Here is a 22,218-nt window from a genome sequence, read left to right as displayed (position 1 = left end):
ACAAAGGAATGAGCCTAGAATTACTGCGTCAAAGGGTGTTAATATTAATGATTAAATCCCTTATCTCCTAATACATACAGACAGACTAAACAAATCTATCTGTAGCATATATAAGCAATCATTCCAATGTACTTACTTAACAAAGTACTTCAATGTACTTTTTCTTTTAAAAAGAAAAAATGTTTAGTTTCCTTTTAAAAAGATCTTTGTTAATTAAAAAGGTGAAGTGAAAATGTTAGTTGCTCAGTCATGTCTGACTCTTTGCAACCCCATGGACTTGTATGTAGTTCACCAGGCTCCTCTGTCTGTGGGATTTTCTAGGCAAGAACACTGGAGTGGGTAGCCATTCCTTTCTCTGGAGGATCTTTCTGATCCAGGAACTAAACCCGGTTCTCCCACATTGTAGGCAGATTCTTTACCATCTGAGCCACTACTGAAGCCCCAAATGGTGAAGAATGAGTACTTATTTTAATTTGTATCTCCCTGATTATTCTGTTCCTTTCTTCCATTCATTTATTGGGATCTAGGTTTTTCCTCTTACTGATTTATATATGTTCTTCATATCTGTTAAACATATTAGTCCATTATCATGTGTGTATGTGTTAGCTGCTCAGTCATGCTGGACTCTTTGCAACTCCATGGACTGAAGTCTGCCAAGCTCCTTTATCCATGGAATTCTCCAGGCAAGAACAACACTGGAGTAGGTTGCCATTCTCTTCTTCAAGGGATCTTCCCAATCCAATCAGCCCATTATCATCAGTCAGTTCAGTTCAGTCGCTCAGTTGTGTCCGACTCTTTGTGACCCCATGAATTGCAGCACGCCAGGCCTCCCTGTCCATCACCAACTCCTGGGGTTTACTCAAACTCATGCCCATCGAGTCGGTGATGCCATCCAGCCATCTCCTCCTCTGTCGTCCCCTTCTCCTCCTGCCCCCAATCCCCCTCAGCATCAGGGTCTTTTCCAATGAGTCAACTCTTCGCATGAGGTGGCCAAAGTATCGGAGTTTCAGCTTCAGCATCAGTCCTTCCAATGAACACCCAGGACTGATCTCCTTTAGGATGGACTGGTTGGATCTCCTTGCAGTCCAAGGGACTCTCAAGAGTCTTCTCCAACACCACAGTTCAAAAGCATCAATTTTTCAGAGCTCAGCTTTCTTCCCAGTCCAACTCTCACATCCATACATGACCACTGGAAAAATCATAGCCTTGACTAGTTGGACCTTTGTTGGCAAAGTAATGTCTCTTCTTTTTAATATGCTATCTAGGTTGGTCATAACTTTCCTTCCAAGGAGTAAGGGTCTTTTAATTTCATGGCTGTAGTCACCATCCGCAGTGATTTTGGAGCCTAAAAAAATAAAGTCTGACACTGTTTCTACTGTCTCCCCATCTATTTCCCATGAAATGGGATGGGCCCATTACCATACTTGTAGCCTATTGTACTGCATTTTGACAACATTTAATCCTCTTATGATTTCATTTGAGTATGACGTTGAGAGGTTATACAATTTCAAATCAACAAGTAAGATAATATTCAGTTCAGAGATATAAAAAAATCTCCAATCTACTCATACAATTAGGTCTTATTTAAAAGAACTACTGGATCTTTCATCACAAAGTTAATAACCAACTTTCTCTACATATTTTCAAACACAGTGTGCAGGCAGCAATATACCACAGACTAAGATGCTCACATAAAAACATACATTAAATTGATTATCTTAGATGATGATTCTGTTCTTGATAGAAACCTAAAGACAAGAACAGGTAAAACCTTAAATGATGTGAATATGAATTCATCTATACTTTGTCCTTTAAGAAACTAATATCTATAATTATAGTACAAACATTCCTCTACAAGGGCTGTTTTTTTCCTATTCCTGAACACTATCTATCCTTTCCATTCATGGATCTTAAGGCCGGAAAGACATTACTTGGCTTCTACTTTAACCATGCTCTTAAAAAAACGGATTCACAAGGGCCATATTCTAATCTATGCCTGAACAGCAAGAACAATGGACAGAGAGCAATCACAGCACCAAGAAACATGTATGCTTAAAAATTCAACTCTCTCTAGTGGGTCTAAACCCCAGATCAAGAATAAGGGAGATTGCTACATTCTCTTAAAAAGGAATTTGACTAGCCCTTTCAAGAATAAGTAACCTAAAAAAGACACAAACACACACAAAAAATAGTAGGCTTTATTTTGATATCAAATATCCATTCCATTACCTTTTGAAATAGTTAGTGCTGGAGACCACTGTGACCGAAGAATATCAAGACAAATGCTGCCATTACTGTTAATATTTGGATGATAAATTCTTGTTGTAAATGCAACCTATCAAAACAAGGAAAACTTCTTATAAATGGTTTCATTAGCATTGTAGAAAGTAGATAAAAAAACAATTTGCATATCCCAGTTACCTTAGGTGGTTTGAAGGGGTAATCTGTTGGGAAATGAATTGTCAAGAAAAATACTCCACCCTGATAGGGACTGTCATTCTGTTGATAACAAAAAAAGTTGGGTTAAAATGAGTGAATTACCTCAACTATTTATTCTGAAATTAATCTGAATACTTACTGGCCCCATTATTGTAGCTTGCCAATGGAACACTGAAAAAAGAACAACAAAAAGTCACCATCAAGCAATATCTACAGTATACCTACACCATAACAACATATTATTCCCCATGTAATCTCAGTTCATTTATGAAACATGATGAGTCCTGAGCAGGATGAGGAATCTAAATTAAGTTGGACTCTGAGAATAGCAAAAATGAGTAGCATGGTGTAGAACACTGATAAGGTGCTCAACAACAAAGTATTTGGGCTAAAACGTCTTAAAAATTCATGTCAGGGAGACAAAATTCTTGACAAGGCCGAAAGTTTCACTTTTAAACAGGCACTTCCTTACCTCAAAGGGTAAAAAAGAACCACAAGATTCAATTCTTTGATTATATCATTTCCCCAATACAAATATCTGTAATATACTTCTTTTATAGAACTGGTATAGAGCAGAACAGTAAACTTAAAAGTAGATAATACTCAAATTAGGAAATGCTAGTTTTTTCCAGTGAGAAAAAAATTGCCATGAGTTCTCATGTGTAGATCTTGAATTACTGGTACCTCAATAAATAAAGAAAACGTATGCTGTAAGTCCCAAGCTTGATTACAAACTCTAGGGATAATCCCAATAAATCATAAACTTGTTTAGTAAGGAAATTTTCTCTTCAAACTGCAAAAAACGGTGCATGTTCTGTTTCAAAGGTGATGCCACTAAGTACAACACAAAGATCAAAAACCCAGTTTTCACTTCTAAGCAAGTTACTAAGCACTTAACATTCACACTAGGATCTGAGCAAACTAAGGGAAGCTGTCAATGGGATTATATACACGAGCAACTCAAACCAGCTAACTCTTGATGCAAGGAGGTAATGTGAAGACTAGAAAGCCACACAAAAATCCACTGGGATGTCAGCCCAAACCCTTAAATTCCTTCTGACCATCTGTATGAGAACTGCCCCTATGGTTGGCTTGCCCCTCACTGGGCCTGAAGCTACAAAGAGCAGTCTGTTTACTAGGGATTAAAAATAAAGGATAGGTATTGCTGAGGCTCTCCTTTTTAGATTACTCATCATTAGTACTGAGAAAAATTCCTCTTAACTTCTGCCAACTAATTTTTTTATGGATTAAGTAGCTAAGGAGAAAGTTACTTTGAATCACTAAGATCAGTCCTAGTATTTTCAACAAAGGTTCTATAAAAGGCCCCCATATTAATTTAATTAACAAAAAGCATTTGGAGACCTACCATTTTAAATCTTAATTGCATATTCTGCCACCCTGGTTACATATAAGAATACCTACTAGAGTCACTGACTTAGGTCTCCCTCTGGAGTGCATTTAAGTTGCTTCCATGTCTTGGCTATTGTTAAGTAGTGCTGCTATGAACACTGGGCTGCATATATCTTTTCAAATTAGAGTTTTCTCCAGATAAATGCCCGGAGTGGGACTGCTGAATCATATGGCAACTCATATTTTTAGTTTTTTAAGAAACCTCCATACTGTTCTCCATAGTGGCTACACCAATTAGATTTCCACCAACAGAGCAGGAGGGTTCCTTTCTCTCCATACCCTCTCCAGCATTTATTATTTGTAAACTTTTTAATGATGGCCATTCTCACCAGTGTGAGATAATACCACACTGTAGTTCTGATTTGCATTTCTTTAATAACTAGCTGTATGAGCTGTTTATTTTGGAAATTAATTCCTTGTTGGTTGCATCATTTTGCAAATATATTATATTCCACAGGTTGTCTTCTTGTTTTGTTTACAGTTTCCTCTGCTATGCAAAAGATTTTAACTAATTACGACCCATTTGTTTGTCCATCACTAAGTGATGGATCCAAAAAATATTGCTGCAATTTGTGCCAGTGTTCTACGTTTTCTCCTTGGGAATTTTAGAGTATTTGGTCTTACATTTAGATCTCTGAGTTCATTTTTATAAATGGTGTGAAAAAATGTTCTGATTTCATTCATTTATATATACCTCTTCAGTTTTCCCAGTATCACTCACTTTTCTCCACTGTATATTCTTGCTCCGTTTGCAGTAGATTAATTGACTCTAAGTGCATAGGTTTATCTCTGGGCTTGCTACCCTGTTACATTGATCCATATGCTTTTTTCTGTGTGTGCAACCACCATACTATTTTTGATTACTGTAGCTTTGTAGTACAGTCTGAAGTTAGGAAGTGTGATTCCTCTAGCTCCAGTCTTCTTTCTCAAGATTGTTTTAGCTATTTGAGGTCTTTTGTGTTTCCAAAATTTGAAATTTGTTTTGTTCTAGTTCCATGAAAAATGCCATTGGTTATTCAAAAGAGATTGAACTGAATCTGTAGATTGCCTGGGGCAGTGTGGTCATTTTAACAATATCTGTTTATGTCATCTTCAATTTCTTTCACCAGCATCTTATGGTGTTCAGAGTATAGGTCTTTTCAGCACAATGTTTTTAATGCTCATTCATGTTGTAGCATATATCAATATTTCATTCCTGTTAATCATCAAATAATATTCTACTGTATGGACACACCATATTTTATTTATCCCTTCATCAGCTGGTAGGCATTTGGGGGGTTTTCACTTTTTGGCTATTATAAATGAAATTTCTATGAACAATCATGAGTGAGTTTTTATAGGGATATATGTTTTTATTTCTCTTGGACACATACCTAGGAATGAACTCACTGGGTCATATGGTTAACTCTATGTTTTGCTTTTTGAGGAACTGTCAAGTTGTCTAACAAGCTGGCTGTACCATTTTGCATTCTACCAGCGAAGTATGATGGTTCAAATTTCTCCACATCTTCATCAATACTTATTATCTGACCTTTTGATTCTAGCCATCCTAGTGGGTGTAAAGTGACACCTCATTATGGTTTTGATGTGCATTTCCCTGATAATGATGCTGAACATCTTTCCATGTTCTTATTGCATTTGAGTATCTTAGAGAAAAAGCTACTCAGATTGTCTGTTCATTTTAAAATTGGGTTATTTATCTTTATAATGTTGAGATATAAAGACTTTAAAAAGTATTTTAGATAAATATGCCTTATCAGATATATACAACCTGCAAATTTATTCTCCCATTTGGTATACCTTTTCACTTTCTTAACAGTATCATTTGCTGTACCTAATTTTTAAATTTTGATGAAGTCTAATTTACTTTTCTTTTTCTCTTATTGCTTATGCTTTGGGGGAGTTTAACTCTCCAGGGTAACCACTTTTCAACCTGAGAAAGGAATGTAATAGTACCAACTACGGTAGAAGCAAAGGCAAATTACTTTAGCACACTACGGAACTTCAAAAATGAAATCTAATCCCCAGACTTCAAATACTTTTAATTAAAAATCAGTCTCTCTCAAAAAAAAAAAAAAAATCAGCCTCTCTCAACTCTGAGGAATTTACCTGAAATAAAAACACTCTTTCAAAACTGAATGACCACATTGATGCAGATGGATATGATACCATGGAATGACAAAACAAGAATCAGAAAATCTGAGAATAAGTCTACTTCAAGAACCACCACAAGGTTCTCACTAGATTCTTCTCTAAAACAGTTAACAATTTCTTTTCCAATCACTTAAAGAACTGTGAACCTTAAATGAGAAATGTGTTTAAGTACTTGGCCCGTCCTGTTTGATATCAAATACTATATATACTCAATAATACTCGACAGATCTAAACATAACATAAATGGATTTTTCATAACAAGTACTTAGTCTTATAATTTATAACATCTGTTTTATCTATAAAGCAATCCTTATACAAGGATTATGCTTTGATTCCTAAGGATTTAGCAAACCAAAAGAACAATCTTAAGAAAAATGAGGAAAAACTTAATTTTACACACAAGCCCATATAACCTCATTTATTTTCTGTCTTAACCTATACACTTCCCTTACACAAATGCTTCTAAATATACTCTGAGTATATTCCACTTTTCCCTTATCTGCTAAATGTTGCATTTTTGTGTGTGAGAATTAGTTACACAGCCTGTTCAAATATCCTCTATTTTTAAAAGGCTGAAAGATGGTATTAGGGGGAAAAGCTGCCTTGAGACAAAGTGGAACAAAAAGCAAAATTATTATCCAACATGTACGGTAAGATACAATACATTATTTCAAACAGGATTAAGAAGATAAACTGGACATTAAAGGTAAGTTGTAGTTGTCTTCACAAATGAGTCAATACAAAGACCCACATACACACACCCCCCCAATCATACTTACTATTATCTTACTAAAGAACAATAGCTTGCTGTAGACAAAAGCTTGAATATTTTGTCTTAGGTAAATACCCAGAAGGGACAAAGGATAGGTAAGGAGAAGCCAGAACAACTACACAAACATCTGGCAGAAGACGTTCAAAATGCAATACAGTACAAAAGAGGACGGAATACACATAAAACTGCACCTTTCATGGGCAAATAAAGGTAAATTGCATAATTTACTCTTCATACAAATAATCTTAGCAGATATATATATTTATTAGTACCAGAGTTCACCAGAGGCAGACTGTTATGCTGTTTTATGTTTTATTTTATTATTCCTTTTAGATACTTACTATCATCTCCAACGGGACCTGCTGAACACTGTGCTGGGGGGTCCCGTGCCAGGTCATTCAACTCCTTCAAGGAGAGAATAAAGAAATGTATTTAACATAAATATAACTATTATCCATTAATAAAACCATCACTGTTACCAATACTCTCTGTCTCACCAGTAAAGCTTTTAGCAGCACTCCTTCAAAGTCAGAGAAGAGAAAGGTAGATTAATGAAATCTATAAAATATTTGGGATTCCTAGATATAAATGTATGTTTTTAAAAGAAGATAATTTTTGCTTTGTTTGGAGTTTAATAGGTATTAAATATAAGGAAAGTAAACATGTATCATATACTAAAGAACCACAAAAACTGTTTCTTTGGGTTTTCTTGGGCCGCACCATGTGGTGGATCTTAGTCCCCGGACCAGGTATTGAACCCATGCACCTGCACTGGGAGTGTGGACTGCCAGGGAAGTCTCACAAAAACTGTTTTTAAGTAAACACTTATTATTTTCCAATAAAGATCAACAGCTGGTTTTTGTACTTCAAAATCATTAAGTTACACTTCAGATAAATGGAGTCATAAATATTCCAAATTATACAGAACCATCTGACAAGATACTGTTATTATTTTTTCAGCTCATATCCACTACAAAGCTTCCAAAGGTAGTAGGAAAAACTTTAAAAGGGATATATTACAAAGGGTGGCTGGATATAACCCATCATAAAGTTTTGAAATCAGAGATGGAATTACATGTAGTCATGCTCTACAAAAGATGCCAGCTTCTTAGCTATTTTAACACAAGAACCCACAAACTTGAGATTTGTTACTGGGTGGGGATGCCTTAAAAACCACAAAGCAGGAAATCATACTATATTTCCTTTCCCTTTGGCTTGGTATGTGAGATAAAAACAAACTCTGAGGAAGGACTAGTTTTAATTATATTTTAAAACTACAATGGTAAAACCTACCATTTAAAAATTATTTCAAATCTTATCGAGTTATATAAATAAATATTTTAAATTGCAACACACAGGTATTTCTGTAAGTTTCTTCTTCTGAGTTTACTTATTCAACCAGTCATTACATCAATTATTTTGTTTTATCCTATCTGTAAGCTTGGAGGACAAAGCATAAAGTATAGAAATAAAGTTCTGTTTTTTCTTAAGTGCTGGGATTGAGGTAAAGATTTAACAATATTTACTTTCTTTCACATCTCAATTTGAGAATTTTGTATTTCTCTACAACAGAGATTCCTTGCCCATCTCAAGGAGAAAAACATAAAACCTACTGTGTACAGTTCCCATTCCCAAATGTTTGTAATGCAGGTCACTATAACTAAGAAAGCTTGCTTGATCTGAAACACAAAAGTTAAGCTACTTCTTTTGACTAACTTCATCTAACCTGAATATAAGGATTCATCAGGTGGTGATCACTTTTTAACATATCAAACCACTATGTTGTATACCAGACAGTACCATAATGTGGTAGATCAATTATACTTCAAAAATAAACAAACTCACAGAAAAAGAGATCAGATCTGCAATTATCAAAAGTGAGGGGAGGTGGTGAGGTAGTCAAAAGGTACAAACTAACAGTTTTAAGTAAGTGGTAGGGCTGTAATATGTGTGCGTGTGCACGTGCGTGCATGTGTGTGCGCACACGCATGCACTCAGTTGTGTCCTACTCTTTGCAACCACATGGACTGTAGCCCACCTGGCTCCTCTGTCTATGGAATTTTCTAGGCAAGAAGAGGTTAATTAACACTGCTGTATGTTATACAGGAAAGTTTAACAGAGTAAATCCTAAGAGTTCTCATCCCAAGGAAAAAATTTTTCTCTTTACCTTTTATTTTGTACCTGTGAGATAATAGATGTTCACTAAACTTACCATGATAGTAATTTCATGATACATGTTAAGTCAAATCATTATGCTGAACATCTTAAATTTATGCCAATGACATCTCAAAAAGCTAAAAGGAAAAAAAAAAAAAATCCTTGTCCTCTTCATAAGTCAGTATTATATAATTAAAAAAAAGTCAGTATTATATAATTAAAAAAAAGATACTGTACATACAGTATCTCTGAAGAATAGACACAAAAGTAGTTCAAAGTATTTGCCTTCAGAAGGAAACTCTGCTTTGGGGATAAGAATAGAAACTACATGTATTTCTTTTATACCTTTAACAAGTATATTTATTGTCTATTTAAAAAATAACTTACCAGTTCTGACTATACATTTGGATTAAAAAAAAATAGTTCTGAAAAAGCTGTGACTATCTGAAGGGTAATTAGAACAGTGAAAATCCAGTTAGACTAAATAAACACAGAAGCTATAAAATTTGAGGTTTCCCTGGTGGCTCAGTGGTAAAGAATCCACTTGCAATGAAGAAGACCACCTACAATGCAGGAGAGACACAAGTTTCATCCCTGGGTTGGAAAGCTCCTCTGGAGAAGGAAATGGCAACCCACTCTAGTATTCCTGCCTGAGAAATCCCATGAACTGAGGAGCCTGGTGAGCTATAGTCCACTGGGTCACAAGAGTTGGACATAATTTAGTGACTATATGACCACCACCACAAAATCTGATGTCCCTGCATTATGATTAAAACTGAAGGGGGAAAAAAAAAACTGAAGGGAGTTCCCTACTGGTATAGTGGTTAGGATTCTGGACTTTCACTACCATAGCCTGGGGGAACTGAGATCTTGCAAGCGTGGCAAAAAGAAAACAAAATAAAGATAAATCTTGAAATTAAAGGCACTGATCCAGCCAAATCACTGGGCAGAAAAAAATACCTTATTACATTAGGCTGTTGGCTTTATCATATGGTTTTAAACCTAGACATTAATTTCCTTGACTTTTTATCTCCCCCAAAATAGTATTCAGATTTCTCTTGTATATCATATAGCAAATCATACATTACTGGCATTGAGAGTAGAGCTAGGACAAAACCCAAAACCAAGCAATTTTTCTGTTTATTGGAAAACTTCTTCTCTATAGAAAGAGCAATAGAGAGAAAGTCAAAGTGTCAATCACTCAGTCATATCTGACTCCATGACTCCTTGTGACCCCAAGGACTGTACCCGCCAGGATTCTCTGCCCATGGAATTCTCCAGAGACGAATACTGAAATGGGTTGCCATTTCCTCCTCCAGGGGATCTTCCCAACCAAAGGATTAAACCCGGGTTTCCTGCATTGCAGGTGGACTTCTTACCATCTGAGCCACCTGGGAAGCCCTTACAGACAAAGTACGTACAATTAAATTTAGGGGGAAAAAAGGGAGGAGGGAAGTTTGACAGTTAAGGCAAAGAATCCTCAATTTCTAAAAAGACTTTATAGTCTTAACTTTGAAATCTCAAAAAATATTACGATAAAGGTCTTATTTTGGAAATAAACTGTGGATTTTAATAGAGTTCTCAATTAAGATTTTTTTTCTTTGACACCGTACACTCTAGTTTTTAGGTATAACCATTATTCTTAAAGATTAAGGGTTATAAACAATTTTGATTATCTGAAACTTTCCCAAGTGTTTAATTTAGTTCAAACAGCCCCCAAACCTTATACCAATTAATTACTTTCAAGTAAAGTTTAATTCACTACAAACTTTTTTGTTGTAGTGGCATGCAGGATCTTAAGTTTCTTGACCAGGACTGAACTCCTGCCCTCTGCAGTGGAATCGTGGAGTCTTAACCACTAGACCATCAGGGAAATCCTCAAACTTTTAAATACATTTCCTACTACTATCTTTTCTGGCTCAGGAATATGTTTTCCAATAAAGATATACAGGAATGATTATAATACCTTATATATTATCATCTTAATACCTATATTCCAAAGGATTAACCCTTCTTTAAAAGGGACCACCATTAAAGAAAACAGAACACTATAGCCTCTAAGCCTGCAATATTTCTGTATTATAGCACTAGCAAAAAAAAAGAGGGCTTTCTAACTGTGGGGAGGGGGTTCTATAAGGGCTATGCTGACTTTGCTTTCCTTGTATCCTCAAATACTCAAATAGGTCGTTAACTGGTAAAACTTAATGATATTATCTATTTTTCAAAAACCCTCTTTCCCCAGTCTTAACAATTATGAAGCAAAATATACATAGTATGGAACACAGATTTGTTTCACCATTTTGGTTTTACCCTATGGCAAATGGTAAAAGGAACAAGATGGGAAAATGAGGGATTATAGTTACTTTCATAAAAAATTGGCTCTAAAGTCAAGCATTAACAGTTCTAAAATTTCCTGTACAAATCAAAGGTCTTTGGTGGGTAATCAGGATATGAGAGGATTTAAGCAGAAATTATGATTCAATGTCAGAAGAGATATCTAAACTAATCCCCCATTTTATATATGTAAAAAAGATACAAAGTAGCTAATCCAAGGAAAACATGTAATTAGAGTAAGGACATGGTGTTCTACTATGTAAGTTCTATCATATCATGCTTCTTTAGTCTGAATCTAAAATAGCAGAAATGTACAAGTTAGAATATCTGAGAATCTGTATGTTGCCCAGGAAATCAAACTGAACCTCCTTTAAGATGAATGAATAGCAAAGAAAGAACAGCTAGATAAGTAGTAGTTCTCAAAAATGAGACCCTGGCACAGCAGCATCATTATTACAAGAAAACTTATTAGAAATGCAAATTCTCAGGCTCCAACCAGACCTACTGAACCAGAAACTCTGCAGTTTCAGAGCCTAACAAGGTGCGCTTTAACAAGTCCCCCAGGAAATTGTGATGTACACTAAATCCTGACTGCCTTTTTGTTTGACGAATTAAGCATCAAAGACAAAAGACAAGGCTAGAAAACTCATTACCAGCAAGACTCAAAGTGAAGGGAAGGTGAAGGAAAACATGGTAGCACAGAATGAAGAATTCAAGAAAGGGGTGTTTTCCACATTTTCAAGACACACTGAAGGCAAGCAGTCTGTCATTACCATAGTACTGCATTCCCCCTGCCCTACTCCTAACTTACCAGGGTTGCAACAGAAGTGCTAACTCATGTATCCAGCATAATATCTGAAGTTGGTATTTAAAAATTAACTGCTAAAATATTTAAAATTACAAGTTTTTAAAACTCTGGAAATATTAGTAGGTCAGTTAGCCTAGATCAGTTTGAAAAAAATTATAATTTCTGAAAACAGCAAATTATAGAATCTTTTATATCTGGTACTGATAGACTTAATCCCTTGGTGCTCTCCAATATTTTCTATTTCCCTCTTAATAATGCTGCCTTCTATTTTAAAGACAAATTGATGAAAATGTATCAATAGCGTGCTGGCTTTGGCAGCACATATACTAAAATTGGAACGATACAGAGAAGATTAGCATGGCCCCTGTGCAAGGATGACACGCAAATTCATGAAGCGTTCCACATTTAAAAAAAAAAAAAAGAAAAGAAAATGTATCAATAGCAATCTTTCCCTGAACTGAGTATAAGCAGAAGTAGTAATCTTATTTGAGATTAATGTCTATAATCTTTTTAAAAAATTCAAGTCAACTAAGACTACAGAAAATATCCAGCACAAACCTATTACTCAGCTTCAGTTCAGTTCAGTCACTCAGTCGTGTCCAACTCGTTGCGACCCCATGGACTGCAGCACACCAGGCCTCCCTGTCCATCACCAACTCCCAGAGTTTACTCAAACTCACGTCCATTGAGTTGGTGATGCCATCCAATCATCTCATCCTCTGTCGTCCCCTTCTCCTCCCGCCTTCAATCTTTCCCAGCATCAGGGTCTTCACATCAGGTGTCCAAAGTATTGGAGTTTCAGCTTCAGCATCAGTCCTTCCAATGAATATTCAGGATTGATTTCCTTTAGGAGGGACTGGTTGGATCTCCTTGCAGTCCAAGTGACTCTCAAGAGCCTTTTCCAACACCACAGTTCAAAAGCATCAATTCTTCGGCACTCAGCTTTCTTTATAGTCCAACTCTCACATCCATACATGACTACTCGAAAAACCATAGCTTTGACTAGATGGACCTTTGTTGGTAAAGTAATGTCTCTGCTTTTTAATATGCTGTCTAGCTATGCTGTCATAGCTTTTCTTCCAAGGAGCAAGCATCTTTTAATTTCATGGCTGCAGTCACCATCTGAGTGAATTTGGAACCCCAAAAAATAGTCTCTCAGTTTCCATTGTTTCATCATCTATTTGCCATGAAGTAATGTGACCAGATGCCATGATCTTAGTTTTCTGAATGCTGAGTTTTAAGCCAACTTTTTCACTCTCCTCTTTCACTTTCAACAAGAGGCTCTTTAATTCTTCACTTTCTCCCATAAGGGTGGTATCATCTGCATATCTGAGGTTATTGATATTTCTCCTGGCAATCTTGATTCCAGCTTGGGCTTCATCCAGCCCAGCATTTCACATGATGTACTCTGCATATGATAAGCAGGGTGACAATATACAGCCTTGATGTACTCCTTTCCCAATTTTGAACCAGTCTGTTGTTCATGTCCAGTTCTAACTGTTGTTTCTTGACCTGCATACAAATTTCTCAGGAGGCAGGTCAGCTGAGCTGGTATTCCCATCTCTTTAAGAATTTTCCAGTTTGTTGTGATCTACACAGTCAAAGGCTTTGGTATAGTCAATAAAGCAAAAGTAGATGTTTTTCTGGAACTCTCTTACTTTTTTGATGATCCAGCGGATATTGGCAATTTGATCTCTGGTTCCTCTGCCTTTTCGAAATCCAGCTTGAACATCTTGAAGTTCACGCACGGTTCATGTACTATTGAAGCCTGGCTTGGCGAATTTTGAGCATTACTTTGCTAGCGTGTGAGATGACTTCAATTGTGTGGTTGTATGAACATTCTTTGGCATTGCCTTTCTTTGGGATTGGAATGAAAACTGACCTTTACTCAGCTTAGCGCAATCTAAACACTGCTAGATCAAACTAGATCTTTAAGAAGTCCTCAGTGTTTTCCTCTCCAAAGTAATGATTACCTTGAATTTAGAATTTATCATTCTCTTGCATACTTACATACATTTTTATGTGTCCATAAACAACATAGTCTTATTATCATGTTTTTAAACTTTTATTTAAGAAGTGTTACATGGCATGTATTCTTCTATACTTTGCTTTTCCCTCAACATAGTAAGACATTAATATTTTTCCATGAAGATCTAGTTTGTTCCTTTTTACACTGTTTATTTTGCTAGTGGGTGCCTAAACCACAGTGTTTCCTTTCTTTAGGTGACAGATATTTATCTCCTATTTTTCACTATTATAATGTTTTGGTAAATATTTATACCCACATTCTTGTATACACATGAGTTTTTGCAACTAAACACTCCTTTGACTTAAATAACAAGCTGTTGTTTAGTTGCCAAGTCGTGTTCAACTCTTTTGCAACTCCATGGACTACAGCCTGCCAGGCTCCTCTTGTTCATGGTCCAGGCAAGAATACTGGAATGGGTTGTCATTTCCTTCTTCAGGGGATCTTTCCAACCCAGGGATTGAACCCATGTCTCCCGCAGGTGTCTCCTGCATTACAGGCGGATTCTTAACCACTGAGCCACCAGGGAAGCCCTATAAATAATAAGTACCCCTCCTCTTTCTTAACTGTGTACCAAAGCCTTTGATTATGTATGGGTTTTTAAAAATTATTTCCTCAACCCATACACCCAGGCAAAAATAAGTGTACTGTTCAACACACTGGAACTTGCAAACCCAATCACTGCCTAGAGATGGGAAAATTATTCCTACAGCATGCTTAACCAAGAGGTCAATTCATCTGCCAACATCTAAGAACATAGAGATGAACATGATAGAAACTATCCGCCATCTGAATCTTCATTCACCACTATCTGACAAGCCTTCTGTAAATACTGGAAACTAACCATCTCATGTGTAATTAATTATGTTAAATGAAAATTGGCTTCGTAAGGATTATAATGGTTATTCTACAACTGTTTATGTTCCTGCTGATATCAGCAGGGGCAACAGGCAGAAGTCAGTCTTTCCCAAGCCTTAACATCCGTTGATGTTTTATTATTCTGCTTTTAGGTAACTTTAAACAAGTCATTCCACTTCTCCAGATTAGAACTCCCTTATCTATAAAACAATGAAGTTAAAACTAAAAAAGCATGGTTTGGTTATAGGTTTAAGGGTCAAATCAATTTGGGAAATAAAGGCAACACTATTGTTTGGGCACAGAACCAGGCTTTGCTTCTTTCTGTGGCCCACTGTTCCAATGACATGTTCCCCACCAAGATTTTATTCTCACAAAATGCCTAATGTCTGTGGGAAAGTCAGAAATAAGTCTGAAGGAACCAAGAACACTTTTTATCCCCCCAAATTTTTTTTTGTTGTAGAATAAAAGACTTTTAAACATGACATAGAGAAATCTACCCAACATGACTAATACTGTCCTAAAGTTATCTATACCTTGTCGTCCCCTCCCCCTCAATCTGGACTATAAATTACTTCAGTGTGGTTTTTTGTGTGTGGTAAAATATACAAACATATAATTTACCATCTTGTCCATTTTTTTTTCCATTTTAAAGTATACAGTTCAGTGGTATTAAGTACATTAATAACATTGTGATCAAAATGTTTTGAGAATGTTTATAGTAAGAGAAAGAGCATTATGAATAGCTTTTCAAATATAGTTAATACAACATAAATTTCCTTTCTAAGGCAATCACATATTTTTATTAATTTTTAAAGACAGGTTTTTTTTTTGTTTGTTTGTTTGAAGTTACTTTTGTCTAGTTCCAGGAAATCCTTATAAGCGCTATTTGTGTGACAATGTTGATAGCTTCCAGTAGTGATCAAATATATAGCGGATGTGTTTCTGGCTTAAAATACTTTTTCTATATAAAAAGGGGGGGGGGGGCAGGAAGCACGTATCTTTTAAAGGGGAAGTGATACGCTATATAAAGATATTAGCAAAATTTGTCATTTATATAATTCTATCTGTTGTACTAAAAGTTTGCAAATATAGAAAGCTTATACAACCAGTGAATTCCCTGAAATTTCTATAAAATAAATTACAGCTGAGTTATAAGGATTCATATTTGTTTTGGCACACAAAGGAGAACCAATATGAAATTCTGACAATGCATGTGATTAACATAATTATGAATCTGAGGTTAAAAAATTGCTTTAAAAAGGCTAGGCCCCAGTTCACTTTCATCTATCTTCACAATAGCAGTTATGATTTTAAAACACATCAACATTAAATACTTTCACTTTAAAAGATTACTGTCCATATACTGCTTTTTTAGGATGAAAAAAAATCTTCTTTCCCAGGGACTTCCTTCTTTCTCCAAGCAGCTTACTATTAACTATACTATACAAATCTAGTATCATATGGTATAGTAATACGATCAATTTTTTATCCACAACTATCAAAATTTATGTGTACCCTTAACGCTACCCCTGTAATACTTCTAAATTCCTTGAATTAGAGACAAGGTATAATATAATCTTTACATTTTCCAGAGTGGAACTTAAGAGACACGCAAATGTCTAAATGAGTAGATGAATGAATGTCTAGCACAATATCAAGCAGAACTGGCGTTCAAACACTGGCAAATGAGACGATAAACAAAAGCACATTAACAACTTCCAAGATGAAGTCCAGTTCAATTCAGCCTAATCACCTACAGTGCCAGGAAATAGAAAGTCTGTAGTGACAAAATATATTCAGATTTAATTACTGAACGTGAATGGAATAGGTGTTTTGAGTGAGACTGGGTAACAACGGAGAATAAGGAGTTCATTTCTTTGAGCACTTCAGCAATAACCACTTAGACGAAAATGTTCTAATTAAAGACAATTCTTTGATCATTACTGAGGATCAAGAACCTTTTCAAGACCTTATTTTACCTATATGAACTACCATTTACTCATTTCAAAGCTTTTTCATAATCAATTAGCTTTTAAATGTCAACTAGTTCAAGACTCCAGGAACAGTTTGCTTGGAATGTTCTATGCACTCTTCCACCACATGCACCTTTAGCCTTCACTTAAATGTGCTGAGAGACAGGTTTCCTAGAAGCCCACAATGCGGGTGGACCTGGGTTCGATCCCTGGGTTGGGAAGATCCCCTGGAGAAGGAAATGGCAATCCACTCCAGTACCCTTGCCTGGAAAATCCCATGGACGGAGGAGTCTGGTAGGCTACAGTCCATGGGGTCACAAAAGAGTCGGACACGACTGAGCGACTTCACTGCTTCTACATCTTTCAATGGATAGCATCTTAGATTTAATGAAGTAAGGCACTTGAGAAGGCAGTAATAGTCTAATACTGCAGCCACGGGACCCTATAAATACCTAACAAAGAACAAGTTTAGAATTTTGGCAATCAAGGACAAAGTAGAAAGTGCCTGAGTAAATGACAGTTATGATAGGAAAATCATAAGTCTTCCAGAAGACTAATTCTGTAATAAGTAAGGGGACAAAAATATTAAGGAGGTACAAATGGTACCAGAAGCAAAACAGGCAAGTAGTGGTTTCTTGCTCTTGGAGCTGATGATGGTTGGTCAGGTTAGGTCAGACTCCACACAGGGTCTCGGTCAGTATCTGAAACTACCTCTCCTTTCAGTTACTGAGGCAGTGGTCAGTGCTCTTCCACACTCTATTTCCAAAATGAGCCTGGCATATAGCCAAGGAGATAGGAAGAGTCTATGTGCTTATTACATATGCCAAAAAATTTCAGCACTAAGCTCAGAAGAAAACACTGAAATACTAAGAAAAGAGCTCCATTCTTGGCATTCAAATAACCAGAATCTACACCAGTGGATTCCACCTCAGTTAACAACTACACAGCAAACTAGAAACCTAAAGAACTCTTATGGCACTAATCACCATGTACCACAGTCCAAAGTCTAAGAAAATGGGGAAATAAATGATGCTATCACTATCTTGGTGTGCTTCTAGGCTACTTAAAAGTGGCAGGACAACAAGGACCTTAAAAAGAGTTAAAAACGACATTCTTTTTCTCATACTCCATAAAACCATGAGACCCCACATACCCCTAAAATAATTCACATGTACTATTTTTAGTAGTAGCATATGGTTAAGTTCTGGTACTCAGATGTGAAATATATAAATACTATTTAACTAGGGCTTCCCTTGTTTAGTTAAGTTGGTTAAGAGTCTGCCTGCAATGCAGGAGACCCGGGTTTGATCCCTGGGTCAGGAAAATCCCCTGGAGAAGGAAATGCAACCCACTCCAACATTCTTGCCTGAAGAATCCCATGGACAGAGGAGCCTGGCAGGCTACAGTCCATGGAGTCATAAGAGTCGGACACAACTTAGTGAGTAAACCACCACAGGACTGTAAATCCTCGAAACTTAAAAATAACACTTTCCATGGACTTTACTCTTCACTCTTCCAAAGCACAGCTTCTGTTTCATGAGTTCTCTAACACTAACTCAGGGAGTTCACGACAATGAATCAGCATGTGTGCTCAGTTGCTCAGTCATGTCCCAGTCTTTGTGATCCCATGGACTGTGGCCCACCAGCCTCCTCTATCCATAGAATTTTCCAGGCAAGAATACTGGAGTGGGGTGCCATTTCCTTCTCCAGGGGATCTTCTGGACCCAGGGACTGAACCCAAGTCTGCTGTATCTACTGCATTAGCAGGTGGATTCTTTACCACTGCACCACCTGTTCAAGACGATGAATCTATCCACAGTTAAATCAGTCTTCCTACAGACTAAAATCTCTATAAGATGTGACCAAAAGTCAAGTAAATTTAAATTGTACTCTGCTAGATGACTTGCTACATACTTGCTTGGCACTGTATTTTAGAACAACTATAAAGACAGATAAAAAATGACTTGTCCACCTCTCAGGAACAGTCCAACCTCCAAAACATGACACTAAACAGTATTAACCAAAGCGTGAATATATCTGAAGAAATGTCTTTTCAAAGTTACATTTTAGGTTAGCCTAGAGACAGGAGAGTTCTCTGTCCACATTAAAATCACTTGAGATGCCATTTAATCAACTATATGCTACACAATAATAGAAACATGTACTACTATCTTGGGGAAGGTACTATAGTATCAGGACAATAAGAGAAAAGAACAGTTTCCTTTTTGCTATGATGAAGTTTGCAGTATAAAAGTATTTCCATTTTGTCTGCAGCAAAGATTGGGGGAGGGCCAGACAGAAAATTCAAATCCAAAGTTAGGCTGGAGGAAAGTCTGGTACTATTACCTGCTTCAAAAACATTTTATATTCCTGATGTTAACAACAAAGCATAGTTCTCCTAAGCAGTTTCTGATATGGCAAATCTGACCAAATAACCTACCAAGAATGTTTAACCTATATAGTCATTATAGTGGTGTTACTTGAGGATTCTGAGAGCACTTTTTTAACAAAGAGGAGGTAGCAGGCAGAAGTTGTTCTTTGGTATGGTAACAGGAAAAGTATGAAAACATTATGAATCAAGTAGAAAACAAAAAAAAAAGCATAGCCTAGTCAGCCTTATGTTATCAAGATCATGAGTTATGTGCCAGTCTTAGAAAGAATAATACTGGTAGTATAAAATTATGTGTCCCTATAACAAGAGTACAAACTTCTAGTTATTAGATAAATAAGTTCTGGGGATCTAATGCACATGGCAATTATAGTTAAGAATACTGTATTATATATTTGAAATTTGCTAAGAGAGAAGATCTTAAAATGGTCCCACCACAAAAGAAAAGAAGTAATTATGGGACATGATGGCAGTGTTAGCTAACACTATCGTGGTAATCTTTTTACACTATGTAAATATCAAGTTCACACTGTATAAGAAACTTACACAATGTTATATGTCAATTATCTCTCAATAAAGCAAATAAACAAAGCAACTTAGGTTATTTTAACAGGAAAAGACAAACCCCCAAGTAAATGGTTATACCTCTCCTCAAAACAACCACATTTTTACATTTCACATCCAACAAGCCTTTCCCTTCCCCTCTACTCTTCCCTTCCTCCCTCCTCCTATTGATTGGCCAAACAAATCTTCATAAAAAACTTCTCTGAATTAAAACTGGAAAAAATGTTATTAATAACTTAGTATTACCCAACCATTCAGAACTGTTTTTAATGAATCCAAAGAAGCAAAATTCTACTACTACAGAATTAAATGCATTTAACAAGTGACCTTATCCAAGAAGTAAACATGTTAGTATAAGACAACGCTTACTACAACTTCTCCTGCAGTAAATAATCTCCAAAGATGGATGCCAACAATTTTTCCCTCTCTGTAAGAACATACCACTTCTCTTATTAGGAAGTAGTCTATTTCCTTTCCCTTTGAATCCCAGCTGGCCTTGGATCTTGTTCGACCAAAAAAAAATTAAGCAAATATGACACTGCGTCAGTTACAAGTCTAGGGTGGAAGAGACTTGACGGCTTTTCTTTCTGCTCTTTCCACCACAGCAGCTCTAAGCCACCACACAGGAGGTCCAGGCTTTCTTGCTGGAAAGGCCATTTGGGGGACAGTGGTGCACACTGCAGCCAAGTCAGCATCAAGGCCCCAGTCACATGAGAGAGATCTTCTTGGACCTTCTAACCCTGAACACAGCCACAAGAATAACCCTGGCTGATAACACATGAAACAAAACCTTCAAGTCAATCCAGAATCCTAAGAAATAAATCACTACTGTTTTATGTTTTGGAATCATGTTATACAGCAAAACTAACTGATAAATATCCCTATGCAGCCTCTAAATATAAGACGACTCAATGATAGATCCTTCCAACAATTACTACCACAGCAAATTCTCAGCAAAACAATACCAATTTCTAATCCTGCAACATACTGGAAAACAAACACACACACAACCCCCACCCCAAACTACCCTGCTACTGAAAGTTACTGGCCCAAAAAAGGTGTAACGTCATGACAAAAGTAGTTTATTTCAAGTGATCCACATCCCTTCAGAACTGACATTTCACTATATTGCCCAGGGTTCTTTATAACACCAAATAATATTCATGAACTATTTAAAAAATATGTAAATATCCAATACTTTTATCAGTCACATAAAGATACTAAGATTCACAGGAGTTTTGTATGACTTTTAAAGTGCTTGTTCTTTTAGAGTTACAATTCCCAGAAATTAAATCTTTGTGTAATACAACAGCATGTGTTTAGAAATATATACAGGAAGAACCACTGAATGTACCTCAGACTTCCTTATCTCAGGATTTCTCAATCTGGGAAATGACTGACATTTGGGGCAGGATAATTCTTTGTTGTGGGGGCTGTCCTACACATTGCAGGATGTTCAGTAGCTCCCTGGTCTCTATCTACCAGATGCCAGTAGTCCCCAGTAGCCTCCCAGCTGCGACAATGAAAAATGTTTACAATGCCAAACATCACCTGGTAAGCAAAACTATCCCTACGGAGAACCAATGCATTATCTCTAAGTAACACATTCTGAATTATTTACAGATAAAATGATATGACATTTGGGGTTGAGTTTGAAATAATCCAGAAGGGTGGGTGGAAGAGGTAATCAAGAATAAACACAAAATGATGGGTAATCAAGAATAAACACAAAATAAACACAAAAGAATATACACAAAAAACATGGTGATATATTGTAGACCACTGAATGTTTGGATATGTCTGAAATTTTCACTGAAATTTATTAGACACCTGGTGTCTCAGATGATAAAGAGTCTGCCTGCAATGTGGGACACCCGGGTTGGATCCCTGGGTCGGGAAGATCCCCTGGAGAAGGAAATGGCAACCCACTCCAGTATTCTTGCCTGGAAAATCCTATGGATGGAGGAGCCTGGGGGTCTACAGTTCATGGGGTCACAGAGTTAGACACAACTGAGCGACTCCACTTTTTTGTACCTTTATATAGCGTTCAAAATAATGTTCAAAATTATGTTCAAAATAATGAAAAATTTTAAAGAAAAAAGTTAATTTGGCATTATCTTGCAAAAATAAAGAGCCTCTCTCTACAACCAAACAATCCTACTGACTAGAAAGAGAAACTCTCACCTACATGCATCAAGGCAATCTTTACTAATAAAAACTTGGAAACAAAATATCTATTATAGGGAGAATCTATAAATTTTAAAATATATTGGTGGAATATTTCTATTCATTGAAAATGCATGCTATTTAAAATGTAGACATTTCCATAACATC

At 36.4% G+C, this 22,218-nt stretch overlaps 1 protein-coding gene and 1 non-coding gene across 2 annotated transcripts in view; one reads left to right on the top strand and one right to left on the bottom strand.

The window, feature by feature from the left end:
- The window catches only part of UBE2D2 (ubiquitin conjugating enzyme E2 D2), a 42,031-nt gene that overhangs the window by 5,763 nt on the left and 14,050 nt on the right, over positions 1-22,218 (bottom strand). Inside the window, exons 2-5 of the mRNA XM_061151451.1 lie at positions 7,117-7,180; positions 2,579-2,610; positions 2,422-2,499; positions 2,230-2,335 (exon numbers count right to left, since the gene is read on the bottom strand). Of these exons, the coding sequence (XP_061007434.1) occupies positions 2,230-2,335; positions 2,422-2,499; positions 2,579-2,610; positions 7,117-7,180 (280 nt within the window). The remainder of the gene's footprint in view (positions 1-2,229; positions 2,336-2,421; positions 2,500-2,578; positions 2,611-7,116; positions 7,181-22,218) is intronic.
- On the top strand, positions 12,377-12,483 carry LOC133062957 (U6 spliceosomal RNA). The gene has a single exon (XR_009694276.1). It is a non-coding gene; the product is annotated as a U6 spliceosomal RNA (small nuclear RNA).

This window comes from Dama dama, chromosome 9 (assembly GCF_033118175.1).
Source record: "Dama dama isolate Ldn47 chromosome 9, ASM3311817v1, whole genome shotgun sequence".
NCBI classification, from domain to species: Eukaryota; Metazoa; Chordata; class Mammalia; order Artiodactyla; family Cervidae; genus Dama; species Dama dama.
This window is presented reverse-complemented; position numbering and strand designations above follow the sequence as displayed.